This window comes from Danio aesculapii, chromosome 24 (assembly GCF_903798145.1).
Source record: "Danio aesculapii chromosome 24, fDanAes4.1, whole genome shotgun sequence".
In the NCBI taxonomy this organism is placed as follows: Eukaryota; Metazoa; Chordata; class Actinopteri; order Cypriniformes; family Danionidae; genus Danio; species Danio aesculapii.
In genome coordinates, this window is record NC_079458.1 from 22,497,772 (window position 1) to 22,511,210 (window position 13,439).

At 36.3% G+C, this 13,439-nt stretch overlaps 1 protein-coding gene across 1 annotated transcript in view; it reads right to left on the minus strand.

The window, feature by feature from the left end:
• Positions 1–449: 449 nt before the first annotated feature.
• c24h8orf34 (chromosome 24 C8orf34 homolog) overlaps positions 450–13,439 on the minus strand; it is a 178,278-nt gene continuing 165,288 nt past the window's right edge. Inside the window, exons 14-15 of the mRNA XM_056450533.1 lie at positions 4,197–4,244; positions 450–1,401 (exon numbers count right to left, since the gene is read on the minus strand). Coding sequence (XP_056306508.1) covers positions 1,394–1,401; positions 4,197–4,244 — 56 coding nt within the window. The 3' untranslated portion in view covers positions 450–1,393. The remainder of the gene's footprint in view (positions 1,402–4,196; positions 4,245–13,439) is intronic.

Genomic DNA, 13,439 nt, shown 5'->3' on the forward strand with positions numbered 1-13,439 from the left:
GTCTGAATACTTTCCGTACCCACTGTATATATGGTTATTATAACATTGTGGTGAGTCTTCAGCTCATAAATAGAATCTTTCTAACATGATATAGACCATTTTGAGGGATGTATACAAAAATAATGGTCCCAACGTATTTTCTGTTTTACATTTTTAATTTCTATTGATTTCCAGAATCCAACAAGAGCCACATATTGATAAATAATGTTATAATAGCTGTTTTAATTCATAAGGTTATGAATGAATTGCCTCTTGTTACAGTTATGAAATAGTTTGATAACAAGCAGGAAACGTTCACGGGCCAATGACATGACCACATTGAAATGGTCTATACCATGGAAGACGGTGGGACTGACCAATCAGATTTGTGTATTATTCCATCTGAAACACTTGATTCTGACTGGCCAGGTGGGCACAAGTATTAAAACTTTCACAAATGCAGACAAATCCAACTTTATATAAATGTTTATTTTGCATTATACAAGGATATAACAGGTGTAACAGGCTACATATATTTCTTTGGGTAAAAAAATTCAAAGTAAGTTCTATAGAAATGTGTTCAGTTGTAGACACACAATGCTGTTGGGAAATACGGAAGGCCATCAGGCCAAAAGTCTTTTAGGAAATGCATGAAGTTTGCTTGCATGAAAATGCACAGTTTGACTTTTGCCGTGGCAATTTTTATGGAAGGTGATATAACGTTTGATCTTTGCATAATATACTTCAATATACTTTACAACATTGATGACAATTGACAACTTGATGTGTATATATGTATATTCCATTGTGTCACATACTGTATGTAAATATAGTCTCACGTACAGAAGTTTGGTTGTTGTGCTTGTTGACACATTGATGCAGTCAAACTGTACATGATGACACAATCAAACTGAACTCATTTCTTTTAAAAACCATTGGCCTCATTGGCCTTCCATAGGGAATGAGAAAGTGTCATGCTGAGGTCAGCAGGGGCAGTGCTGTGCATGTTCAACTTTATTCATACATTTGTGACATTTATATTCTCTGCTAATGCCATAAAACGCCCACTCTTGTTGGTTATTATTGAAAAGGCTTATCAAAAATCCCTTTGATTTGGAACATTATGTGATAAATTGTGTTTATTTACGCAAGGCAGCAATAAATACATTTTTATAATTTTTTTTTGGAACAGACTACAAGCATGCTAACAGACAAAAAAAGTTCAAGTGCAGGCTTATCTTTTTCTGATAAACACATTACATTCTAGAATTATTGTGACATTATTTCTATGAAATATTGGCCTCTGTGGAAAAAGTACACAATCTTTCTTCTGGTCAAAATTAAAAAAATAAGTGTCTCTTGCTGAAATGCCCCTTAAAATTGCATAAATGTTTGATTGGCCCTGTGTCCTCCGTTACAAGCCTGTAGAAAGCAAAAGACAAAAACACGAGTTGCTTAGAAACAGACGTCAACTCCATATGACCACTAATAAGCATAACAACCTCAGTAATTACCATAAAAGTGGCCTTAATACTTGAACATGTTGGAGATAAATGTGAGAATGGAAAAACGAGGCGACCCATGTCGTGCTGCACATTCGCAGGCGTGTGTATAGATGAGGTCAGAGGAATCAGCACCCAGTTTTGGGTCGGTTAGCCCAGTTCCACCACAAAGCTTACTGACTGTACGGGCTTGTCTGCCCTTTCCAACTGTAAAACCTCGACTGGGCACAAAAAGTCAAACCGCAGAGGAGACACTTTCGTCATCAGCGTGACTCTCAGCTGCCACATGCTCGAGTGGCACCCAGCTAAGTCAATAGAAACGAACATTGGACTGCCTCTTTCCAAAACACTGGGACCTCATGTAGACTTAAACTCTTGAAACCTGCTGTAAATGTGATTTTACAGTGCATATGCTGTTTTATCTTTTGGTTTGCTTTAGATGTCTTTGCTCATATTGTATTCACATCTAGTGTAATGGCCCATTTCCACTGAGTGGTACAGTTAGGTACAGTACAGTACAGTAAAGAATGGTACACATTTATGTCTATTTTCACTGTATATTTCCAAAATGTGCATAGTATAACACAATGAAACCCAAGAGGTAGAGCTTGACTCACTGCTGAATGCTATTGGTTTACAGAGAATCATCACCAGCATGTGAAACAAGCCAGAAGAATGACAACACAGAATTTAAATTAATTAAAATACACATACAAGCTGTGATACCATAGCAATACAGTGGCAGCCCAAGCTCAAACAAACATTGTTGTTGTCTTATGACAGAGCCGCATGCCAAGGATCAAGAAAAGCATCTGCTGTATGTCCTCTATTGTTGTTTCAGAGGGCATCGATAAACGTGTGGAAACTGAATGGTGCTGCTTTCTCTCTCTATTTGCCTGTGCCTAGAGTCAGGTCCATAAATATTGGGACATCGACACAATTCTAACATTTCTGGCTGCTTAAACTACAGACTGAATTACAACACTTTGCATTTGTGCCTCCCATTTGTTAAGGGACCAAAAGTAATGGGACAGAATAATAATCATATTGTAGGATCATGAGCAGTTTCTTTCCTTCTCCATACTCTTCTCTTCCCATCACTCTGGTACAAGTTTATCTTGGTCTCATCTGTCCATAGGATGTTGTTCCAGAACTGTGAAGGCTTTTTTAGAACTCTTATCTGGCATTCCTGTTTTTGAGGCTCACCAATGGTTTACATGTTGTAGTGAACCCTCTGTATTCACATACATCTACCTCCTGGAGAGTGTTTATGATCTGGCCAACGGTTAAGTTCACTGGTGCGTTCTTTCTTTTTAAGAATGTTCCAAACAGTTGTTTGCCCATACCTAATGTTTTTGCTATCTCTCTGATGGGTTTGTTTTGTTTTTTTAGCCTAAAGATGGCTTGCTTGAATGATAGTGACATCTCTTTGGATCTCATCTTAAGAGATTCCAAATGCAAATAGCACACTTGAAATAACTCTGTACCTTTTATCTGTTGATCATAATTGGGATAATGAGGGAAAAACACATACTTGGCCATGGAACAGCAGAGAAGCCAATTGTCCTATTACTTTTGGTCCATTAACAAGTGAGAGGCACATTTGCAAACTGTTGTAAATCCTACATAGTTCACCTGATTTGGATGTAAATACCCTCAAATTAAAGCTGATAGTCAGCAGTTAAATTCATCGTGTTATAGAGCCAAAAATGTTAGAACTGTGTTGATGTCCCAATATTTATGAACCTGACTGTATATTTGAAATGATGAGCTTGAGTTTAATATAATACAAGTGAGGTTGAAGTGCTTCTCACACAAGCACATAAAAATGAGCATATAATTATTTTAGCATTCTAAAACAAGATTAAAATGATTTTTAATTATTATAATACGCATTTTGGACTATTAAATGAGCTCAGAAAGACTTTTTACAAGAGGTTACAGAAGCTGGCGAACATTTCTGAGACTGTAAGTGTCTCTTTGAGTTCATCTATGTTTTTTTGTATTTGCGCATGTTTTGTAATTATAAATGTTACAAACTTCAGCTTCAGCTACAAACTTCATTTATACACACAGTAGGTATTTAAGTATATAAAGCATATATTTTTTTTGTGAGAAGTGCTTCTTCATGTGAATGACACATGTAGCTTTTTTCTTTGAGCACAACTTTGTCAAACAGGATAGGATAGAGTGGAAGCAAAATAAAAGGATAGCGTGGAAGCAATATATGTAAGTAAAGGTTTATTTATATAGCACCTTTCACAGACATTAAGTCACAAAGGTGCTTTACAATAAAAGAAAACATATCAAAACTGGTTAAAATTCAAGTACAGAAACACCAATGTAAAATCAACCGACCATACTGTCAAGTAAAAGATTGGCTAAAAAGATGTGCCTTTAAATGTAAAAGTTTAACTGATCCCAGAGATCTCAGTGCTTGAGGAAGAGATGGAAATCCAAGCCAGATAAAGGTGACCCGTACCAAACTGTACTATACTGAACTAAACCACTCAGTGGAAATGAGGCATAAATGAGCAAGAAGCATCAATTCATCGGGGTTTGTTTGTTTGGTGTCTCAACAAATTGGACGGCAGCTTTCACACTTCTTCAGCTGAATCTCAACAATCACACCTGAGTTTGTTCAATTAAAATGAACCTGTCAAATGTAAACAACCTATGATTAAGACGATAGGCTGACATGTTAAAAATGCTTACCTGAGAACACAGATCTCTTGCTGGCATCCCTCACTCCACTTGGATTACCTAAAAAAAGCACAAAAATCTTGAGTATAAAGTTGTTGAAGGACGTTTCTTGGAAATTACAATTAGAAGTTTAGAATCATAGATTAAAATCGTAGATTAAACTTTCTTTTACTCTCAATTATCTGCCAATTATCTATCAATTACAGAGTCACAATTTTCATAAGTACACTGTGTGAAAAGTAAAATATATTGTTATAATAAGAAGGGATTCTTCCATGATGTTTTAACAGGTGTTTTGATATTATTTAGAATCATGCATTGCATTGTGTTGTGTTTTTTGTGCGCATGTGAATGTGTATATGGTCTACCTTTATTAATCCTTCTAAGCAACAGTATTCATTTTTTATTCATATTTCCTAATTCTAAATAAATAAAACATTTGTTTAAGTTTATTAAACAGTTCTTGACATATTACACTGATACTGGCAAAAAAACAAACATAACAACATAAACCAAACCAAAATATATCTATACACACCAGAATAACATTTATTTTAATTCTACACATGGATTCTTTGAGGTCATGTCGGTCAGTCATAATAAATGATGTAAATGTATTAAGCATTGGTGGAATGTCAGGGCCCGTAAAGCCTTCTTTGCTGGCCCAAACTCAATCAGAATCATTGATTTAGTTTCAACATATTTTTCTCTGTATGTTTATTTAATTATTTCCAATATTCTGCTCTCTTCATTTCATAGCATTTCTCTATGTTGCGCTGCTTCAGTTAGAGCATGTTTGTATAACAGCTTGGTTCTGCACTTAAGCTGCCAGGGTAAAGAAATCTTCCTTGAGGACTTTAGAATAAGCAGTGGAGGCATCTGTGTCTTAAAGATGGCTACACTGGTTTTGAGTTGGCTACACCGGGTCATCTAGCAGCCGAATGATAACATCAGTGTTTTCTCGTCGTTTGATTGGATGATCAGAGCTAGCAATAAATAAATAAAAAAAAATAGTATTATTACTGTACATTTTCAGTGAATTCTAGTATAATATTTGCCTGCTTTAAGGGCACCTATTTTTAGGGATGTCCCGATACAACGTCTTAACTTCCGATATGATATCGATATTGCAGCCTTCAGTACTAAGCGATAGAGATACAAATCCAATACAATAATCAGCACAAATCATGAATACTTTATTTATTTACCAATTTCGTTGAGTGGAATGTATGAATGGCTAGATTAACGTGACAACAAAAGAACTATTTGTTGCATAAATGTGAACCTTTTACATAAGAATATATTAAAAATAATTTAAAAACAAATATTAAGACCCTGAAAAAATATTCTTAATTGAATAAACAAAAATATATATTTTTAAAAAATCTCTCTCTCTCTCTCTCTGTTGTAGTCTTGGTGCTGCTGAGAGATTGAGACGCACCGGCCAAGTTTGCGTATAAAGCAATGCAAAACGCAGCTATAAAAAACGAAAGCAGAATCTGGGACATGTTAGGGCGATTTAGAAATCCTGGCTGAATGCATTTTAAGTCCCAATAGAGAACATGTCTGGGAAAAGGGGATGTATTGTCACCCTAAATATGATCAGTCTATTTAGTAAAAGGCTTTTATTTCCGCTTGTCCTCGCGCCTCTTCTCAAAGCTACTACCAAAGTCAGAACAGGTGTCCAGCGCGTATCGTGGGTCTGCAGCTGCAGAGCATGCGAGTCTGTGCAGAGTGTCCAGAACCGGGCTGCTGACGTAAAGTCTATGTGTGGAAGCGCTGGTGTTGAATTGGGTATCACACTGGATGCACCACGATATGCCATGACCGAATTGTAAATGTTTTCTATGAGGCTCGCATGATGTGCAATACACAGCAGTATAAACATTGTAAAGATCGCTTGACGTGAAGTAAATAAACCAGTGGAGATGTGACGTTGATAGCGTCAGAGTGTGCTACCGTCACAGAACATTTCTATCGTAATACACCATAACTTAGTGTTTAGAGCATGTTAAATCCTAAAGGGACTTTGCTAGCAAGCAGTGTTGTGATCAACATGAGCATTGCACGCTGGCCTCTGGACGCTGCTGGATAGAATAGCTGTGACGGAATTTAGAGCTGAACGGACTGCTTATATCAGAGATTTTTAACACAGTCTGATAGAGTTTTTTTGGAGCTGATATCGCACCTACTTCCGATATCAACATCGGATCGGGACAACCCTAACTATTTTACCCTTTTGTCAAGATTTAAGATGAGTCTTTTGTGTCTCCAGAATGTGTCTGTAAAGTTTCAGCTTAAAACACTCATCAGATTATTTATTATACCTTTCAGAATATTGGGATTCTGAACACAATGTAAGCTGTTTTTTGTTGCATGAGCCTTTAATGCTAGTTCTTTTCGCCCACCATTCCTTGTGCCTGCCAGAGTGTGCCTCAGTCTTTGGCTGCCTGTTTCAGATAAACAGCACAGTGACAGACATGAAGGAAACAGATCTCATGTAACATTTGTGAAAATACTACAGTGAGAACTTTACCAATGATTGTTTAATGCGTTGTTGTGGAGTACAAAGTTCACAAACACAAACAGCTTACAAAAGATCATTTTCATCATAGGTGCCCTTTAAATCTAAAATAGAGTAAATTAACTTAGTGTTACTAATTGACCATGAAAAACACCAAACATATTTTATCAGAGATGCTTGTGAAAGACTCATCTTTATGTTGAAAAAACTCATCAAGTCAAAAGTAATAGTCAAAAGCATGGTATGTTTTTGACTTAAAAAATGGCCATCTATGTTGTATCCTGATGCTGTTTGCAAGCTATAAAGCATGTTGAAGTTAAAGAAGAATATCTCGATTCCAAGTCAAGCTGTATTAACAAGTCATTTCCTCTGACAGTGGCCCAATGGCAGAGGCGATCAGCAGAGAGACTAGGAGTGAACATGAGAGTCATAGAGTTACTTGCATGCATGCACTTTTCTTTGGGGTCTTCTAATTATTTTAATGTTACTTGCTCACTTTCCCGGTAGAGCATTTCTAACTAGTATTTTCCTCCCACAGCGTGCTGGCAGACAGTCTGGGAGACTCGGGAAGATGAAATGTACACTGTTAATGGTTAGGTAAACTTTAAAACACATGCAATCACCTTATATGTTTATACAATGCTATCTGTAAGGAATAATTATGTCCTGATTTAATAAATGTGCATGTGGACAAATGTTTTGATGATTTTGTTAGAATAATGCTTCAGCTTTGATGGTATGCTTTGCACAGATGAGGCAACTTATTAAATTGTGTTCACTGGGTTTCTTGCTCTTGTAATAGCATTCATTCTTACTATGAAATACTTGTCTGTAATGCAATTCCCTGTTAGACTACATTTCTCTGTAATATTTATGGTTTCTATTGCCATGGTGTCATTAAAAAGTGTTCTAGAATAGCCTAACTATACATTCATAGGCTGTATTACCAAAAATATAGCATTTTTAGGGTGATTGCTTAATTAAATATGACAACAGATTATTTCATTTTAATTTCTCAAAAAAAGCTTAGGATGTAAATATGACGTGACAATATGACGTCTTATATGAGAACCGCTATGGTAATTCAGGTAGTTATAGAATTCTAAAAGTTCCTGTGTTAATTCATATTGGATGCAAAGGCCTATATGTAAATTTCACTGGCACATACCAAGAAATTGAGCCATTATGTTAAAAGGCATGAAATCTGAAATGAATGGAGTGGGGAAATAAATGTTTTAAGGGTTAGTGGTTACCCCATTGTGGGCATTTCTGCAATAACAGGAAATTGTTATGGATCTTGCTCTAGATGCTTTTTCAGAAACCTATGTTGGCACAGGCAAAACTGACAGCGTCAACAGGCAGTGTGGCGGCCAATCAGCCAATGCTCTGAATGCCAAATGGCATTTTATCACGTCCTGCGGTTGGCAGTGCCAAGTGTTCTCACTAACAGACTGTTCCTTTAAATATCTGGCTTAGCATGACGGTTTCAGAAAACATGGCTTTAGAGACTGTTAGCACAGTATGCTTACTTAATGCAAGATATGTTTTTTGGGCAAAAGGACACTGCTAGCCAATTCATCTGATTGTTTATACAATGTTCTGCTTGTCTAGAATTCTTTGGATGTTTTTTGGCGGTGTGAATTTGTGCTCCAAACATATGTCGAAATCCATTTGTTTACCAAAGAAATACTATCCCAGATCTATAACAAATATTTGTCTAAAGCCTATTTAACTGATAGCTTTCCAGTTTTTACTGAACTTGGAAAATGGTAAAACTTTCTACCTGCAGTATAGGAGTTTTCAGACCAATTCTGTGACTTCAAGAATGCTGCATCTTTACAATGTGACTAAATCCTACAACTACCCCAAAATGCTGGTTATCAGAGAAACCAAATGCACAACAGATCAAGATAATGAATCCACATTTTAATAATTTGTATTATTATGGATCCTTTTAGATATGTAACTTTTAAATAGGTACTGCTCCAGTGACAGCATTAGTAGCTTTATTTCTGAGCATGCACAGATTACATTAACTTTTGTGCCAACATCTTAGTAATAAAATAAATTAACTGCTTGAACAAACCTGAATTCAAAACCATACAAATGCACTGAATAAAAGTCAAACCAATTTTCTTCATATTAAAGATTATACAGTGCGCAGTTAAATATGTCTAGTTTTCATTGTTTGGCAATAGGGTACATGCAGAAAGACTTTTAATTTTAAGCAATTCCAGTGATCTGTTTGCCATGTTTAAAATCTGTTTTCTTTAAAATAATTACTTAGAGTAGTTTGTTACAATCACCAACGGGGTTTTCTCTATTAGAGATTAATGCTGAACGAACTACAACTCCCAGAAACTCCCTGCACTCCTACATCAGCTGACAATAATCCGGATACTCACACACAGCTGCTGCTCATCTACACTGATTACAAGGACTATAAATACTCCTGTCATGTGTGGGGATCGAAGCAAGGACCATCAGAGACGAGGATCCAAGTGCAGGTAAAATAAGATTATATTTAAGCAGGGACAAAAAGAAGTGGCTGGTACAAAAAGGGCAATGCCAAAACGTAGTAAAAAAAAAACTGCCATAAGGTCAAAAATAGGTGGCAAATAGGATCAAACAATAAACAAGGCTAAAGTAAAGAAACAGTCAAAACAAAAAGATGCTAGGACATGCAAGGTACATACATCAACATCAAAGACTCCGTCCTAAACTGGTGTATGTGTGGTGTATAAATAGTCTGAAGGATCAGTTATCACTAGTCTCAGCTGTGTGTGTGTTTGTGTCTCATCAGCCGTGATGACCAGGTGGTGTTTGACATGGCCTGATAGGATTTGCAGTTCCTAAACATGACATTTGTAGTTCACCAGCGATCTTTCAGGAAAGATTACTGATGATCATGACAACTCCTCACCTTCATTCACACATTGCTGAGTCTTGTTTCAGTATGAACATTACGAAGCGGTTTCCTGGTTTGTTTTCCTGTGTATTTTCCTTGCTTTGTTCCTCGATTTGACTCATTACCGCCTTGGTCTGACCTCTCGCCTGTGTACTGACTAAGTCTTTTGGATTTCCCTTGTACTACTGTTTTGCTCTTGTATCTGACCTCTGCCTGTCCTACCTTGATTGTTAAACTTCATTTGGATCCGCAAGTCGGTTTTTCAGCATCTTCTTCTTACACAATGTCTTTACAATATGAAAATTGTTAATCCAGTATTTCAATGGAGTTTCTATGCTAGCCTGCAGTTCCTAACGGCGTGTTCATTGTCAACCGGTTTTCATTTAATTTTACACTAGAACAACTTAAGCCGTGCTCACACTGAGATTTCAGCCACCATTTGTCATCTGAGACAAATTGGGGAATCCTAAAGATTCCTGAAATCCTAGGCTAAAAACTGTAATTTTTAATAGGTGGTTGACATGTTCACAGACAAGCCGCTTTAGTGCCCATTGCAATCAAAATTTTTCTCAGATGACGTTCTGGCAGTGTCAGAAGATTTCAGACACTTTCCTACAGTGTGACAACAGCTGCGATGAACGTCAATCCAAGAAACCAATAGGAGCTCCGAATTTGAATGTTGCAATCCATGCGACAACTTCTAATGACTGCGGAGAAATGTCAAAAGTTGTTTTCTTTTCTGAGAAACGCCATGTGCAAAAAATGCTGCTACATATTGTTTACGTTTGCTGTGAGAAATCATTTTCACAACTCAGGATAGTTGAAAGTGTCACGGGTGGATGACGTCAAACTCCAGGAGCATTTTCTTTCGTGTTTGGCGCACCTTTGTCGTCAGTCAAACTTTATGACAGCTAAGATCTTACAGTGTGACATGGGAGCCATGTTCATGGAGTCTGACATGCTACAATCATTCAGGATAAAAATAAAAAAAAAAAAAAAATTGCAGTGTGAGCCGACCTTTTTATTATTATTTTAATTATTATTTTGGTAATTATTTAATTTTAGTTCGTTTTTCTGTAGTTTAGTTTATTATTGCTTTTTTTTTTTTTTTCAGTTTAATCTTAGTATTTGTTTACTAAAATAGCCTGTATCTCAGCATACAGCATTTGCACTGTAAACCCTACAGTGACCAAACCTCTCATCTCATATTGATTTTGTGTTACAAAAATAATTTGCTTAGCAAAGAATTATTATCCCTGATCTTTATCAAATACTTGTCTAAAGTGCTAAGTTAGAAAGGAGCAGAGCCGCTAGTCACAAAAATGTAGCTCTTTATCACATTCGGTAAAAGACAATTGTCCTCATTCTGATAAAAAATCATAATCATTCTTACATAATCCCTGAACTCAAGGACACTCGCTCAGGGCTAAAGCTGTTGATATGCTACAATTCTGAGGTCATTAACAGACTAATGGCTCACGAGGGACACCGAGATTCTGGCCAGTCACGTTCAAACTGAAAAATGAGGCCAGGGGTATTTATTAGCGATGACGGGACCGTGATTTGGACAAATTAATAATCCTCTAATGACTCCAAGCATGCTTAAATCTTTCAGGACATCCACTGGAATGGAGATCTAGATACGTTCATGAGAACCGTATCAACATAATTAAAGTGTCCGATGTTTTTCAACCGCTGAGCCACACATGCTGCAGGCTTGCATATGCGGAGACTTTGAAGAACCGTAAAAGCTGCTTGGAAGTTGCTCCCTCGATCTGACTCATTTATTTCCAAAGGGCGAGAGCTCGGGATATCGCCATTAATAGGCCTCTACTGAGTCCCAGACTTGCCAGTCCATAAACAGCACTGCAGGGGATAATTTGATCTAGGTATCATCTGAACCACCAGTCAATATAACAGCACAAAAAGTGTAAACAGAGTCATCAATCAAAAGATACAAATATGGCATGTAAAACTATTCTATAACTAACTTCTATTTTAGGAGGCCCAATCATATTCAAAACAAACCTTGAAAAAAAGAACTGATCAAATTAGGCCAACTAGTTCTGATTTTTTGCTCATATGTGAAATAGATTGAACATGTTCCATGTCAATAAAAAGACAAAAGGCATGTATTTAGATGTTTTGAGATTGGTTTCAGGCCTCATTTGTATGTTAAAATAAGTTAGAGAGTCAGTGTGAGTGGTCTAGTGGTTAAGTGCATTGACATATTCTGTACAATGGCAACCTGAGTTTGATTCCCGGCTCGAGGTAAATTTGCTGATCTTTGACCTCTCTCTGCTCCCATGATTTCTTGTCAATTCTCTACACTGTTCTATCCATTAAAGGTTAAAAAACATAAAAAAAGTAATTATAAAAAAAAGAAATTGGACACAAATCAGATACGGATGTGCCAAAGTGATTGTAATGTAATGTAACAGCTATGCTGATGACACTCAGATCTACTTAGCCTTTTTGCCTAATGACTACAGCCCCTATGACACTGCCAATGCATTGATGAAATTAACAGTTGGATGTGCCAAAAAATACTTCAGTTAAACAAACTGAAGTCATTGCTTTTGGGAACAGAGATGAGGTTCTCAAGGTGAATGCGTACCTTGGCTCTAAGAGTAAACAACAAAATATAAAGTCAAGAATCTTGGTGTGATTCTGGAGTCAGATCTAATTTTCAGTAGTCATGTCAAAGCAGTAGGTAAATCAGCATACTATCATCTCAAAAACATTGCAGGAATTAGATGCTTTGTTTTCAGTGAGGACCTATAGAAACTTGTTCATGCTTTTATCACCAGCAGGGTGGATTACTGTAACGGCCTCCTGACTAGCCTTTCCCAAAAAGACAGTTAGACAGTTGCAAGCTCATCCAGAATGCTGCTGCCCGAATTCTGACCAGAACCAGAAATCAGAGCACCAATCTGTTTAATCTGTTTTAATAATTTTTATTCGTTGTTGTTTTTATTTTCTTATACTTGTTTCTTTTATTCCTTTTTATGTAAAAGCAATTTAATTACCATTGTGTATAAAATGTGCTATATGAATAAACTTGCCTGGCCTTGCCTACTGTAAACAGGCAGTATATCTGGAATACATAATTTTGTGGGAGATTTATTACAGGATGTACCCAAATTTTATTATTATGATTATTTATTCTTATATAATTTATAATTATTTTTCACAAAATAATGACTTCAACAGTCTAAAGGTTTTTAGAAAATGACAATTATTCAGTAATATAGAAAATCCCCCGAATTAACAATTGAGATTTCAGAAGCTGTAAGATTCATTCTGATCACTGAATTCTACAGGACTGTACAGTTTTTGTCTTTCTCTTGGGTTTATAAATAAGAGGTTGTTATATCATTTTAAGCTGTCAGAGCTTTTTAAAATCAAGAATATCATATCTATGAGCAATTACTCAATAAAATGCAATGCACAATGTTTCAGGTGGTATAGCAAGTGTAAACACGAATCAGATACAAGTCACTTTGAAAACAATTTGGAGAACATCAGTATAAATAAGGCCTTAGAGAATGTTTTTAGATTCCTCCCAGTTAACGGAGTAAATATGGCACCTGATTTTAATCTCTTTAATTAAATGACTAACCATATTTAACTGGAGTTTAACTTCTTAATTTTCATTGCTTTTGCAAGATGGCGAACCTTCCTAAAGTGATTTAAAACCCTTTGACAGTAAGTTTATAATGGCCAGTTGTTTTCTCATATTACTTGCATCTACTCAATCTTGAAGTTCCCGAACCTGACATCCCAATTAAACCAAATATGCAAACATATGGAATGGTAGCTC